The 1128-nt window shown below is 47.3% G+C and overlaps 1 protein-coding gene across 1 annotated transcript; it reads right to left on the bottom strand.

Annotated features, from left to right (window-relative positions):
- Positions 1-750: 750 nt before the first annotated feature.
- Positions 751-1128, bottom strand: LOC126689932 (uncharacterized). Its single transcript, XM_050385087.1, has one exon. The coding sequence runs from the start codon at positions 1126-1128 to the stop codon at positions 751-753; it is 378 nt and encodes a 125-aa protein (XP_050241044.1).

Raw genomic sequence — 1128 nt, 5'->3', positions numbered from 1 at the left:
TCTGTTCTAGGCATAGGGAAGGGATCCTTTGGGCAGGCCTTATTTAAATCTGTGAAGTCCACACACATTTGCCACTTCCCATTCTTCTTCTTCACCACCACAGTATTGGCCAGCCACTCAGGGTAGAAAACCTCCTTGATAGCTCCTGCCTACTTAAGTTTCATCACCTCGTCTCTGACAACATCAGAATGATCCTTGGATGAGCGCCAAGGTGGTTGCTTTTTGGGGGTGACAGATGGATTAATGTTTAAATGATGGCAGATGAAGCTCGGATCCACCCCTGGGGCTTCGTAAGCGTTCCATGCAAACACATCAACATTTCTCCTAAGAAACTCTATCAGCTCTTCATTCTTTGGAGGAGATAGTTGAGCTCGGTTCGAAAAGAACTTCTCCGAGTCATCACCAACAACAACTGTTTCTAAATCTTCATATTTTGCCTCCTCGGCTGATCCATTGATAGGCAACTCCGGAGCCTTTAATTGCTATAAGCCCTTTTCAGCAAGGGCCGAGGACTCAGCTTCAGGCTGATGTAGGATGGCAGCCACTAGGTAATGCCTAGCCGTGGATTGACTCCCAACAATCTCTTTAATCTAGCTCCCCGCTGAATATTTCACCTTCTGATGCAGAGTAGAAGAGACGGCTTCTAGGGCATGAAACTAGGGCCTGGCCACAATGATCGTGTAGGGGGAATAAGCATCCACCACGATGAAGTCCACTTCCACCACTTCTGAACTAGCTTGCACGGATAGTTTAATCTGACCCCTCGGAATGAAGCCAGGGCCTAGCCACAATGGCTGTGTAGGGGGAATAAGCGTTCACCATGATGAAGTCCACCTCCACCACTTCTGAACTAGCTTGCATGGGTAGTCTAATCTGACCCCTCGGAATGACAACTTTCCCATCAAAACTCACCAAAGGAGAATTGTAGGCTATTAAGTCTTTGGGTCTCAAATTCAGCCCCTTGTACAAGTCAGGATACATAATCTCAACACCACTGCCTTGGTCCACCATTACCCTCTTCACGTCATACCCCCCAATCCTTAGCGTGATCACCAAAGCATCATCATGGGGCTGTATGGTTTCAACCTTATCTTCATCCGAAAAGCTTAATGCCGGTTGGATACTCAT

Source organism: Quercus robur, chromosome 6 (genome assembly GCF_932294415.1).
Source record: "Quercus robur chromosome 6, dhQueRobu3.1, whole genome shotgun sequence".
Classification (NCBI taxonomy): Eukaryota; Viridiplantae; Streptophyta; class Magnoliopsida; order Fagales; family Fagaceae; genus Quercus; species Quercus robur.
The sequence above is the reverse complement of the archived record's forward strand: the minus strand, read 5'-3'. Positions and strand labels throughout refer to the sequence as shown.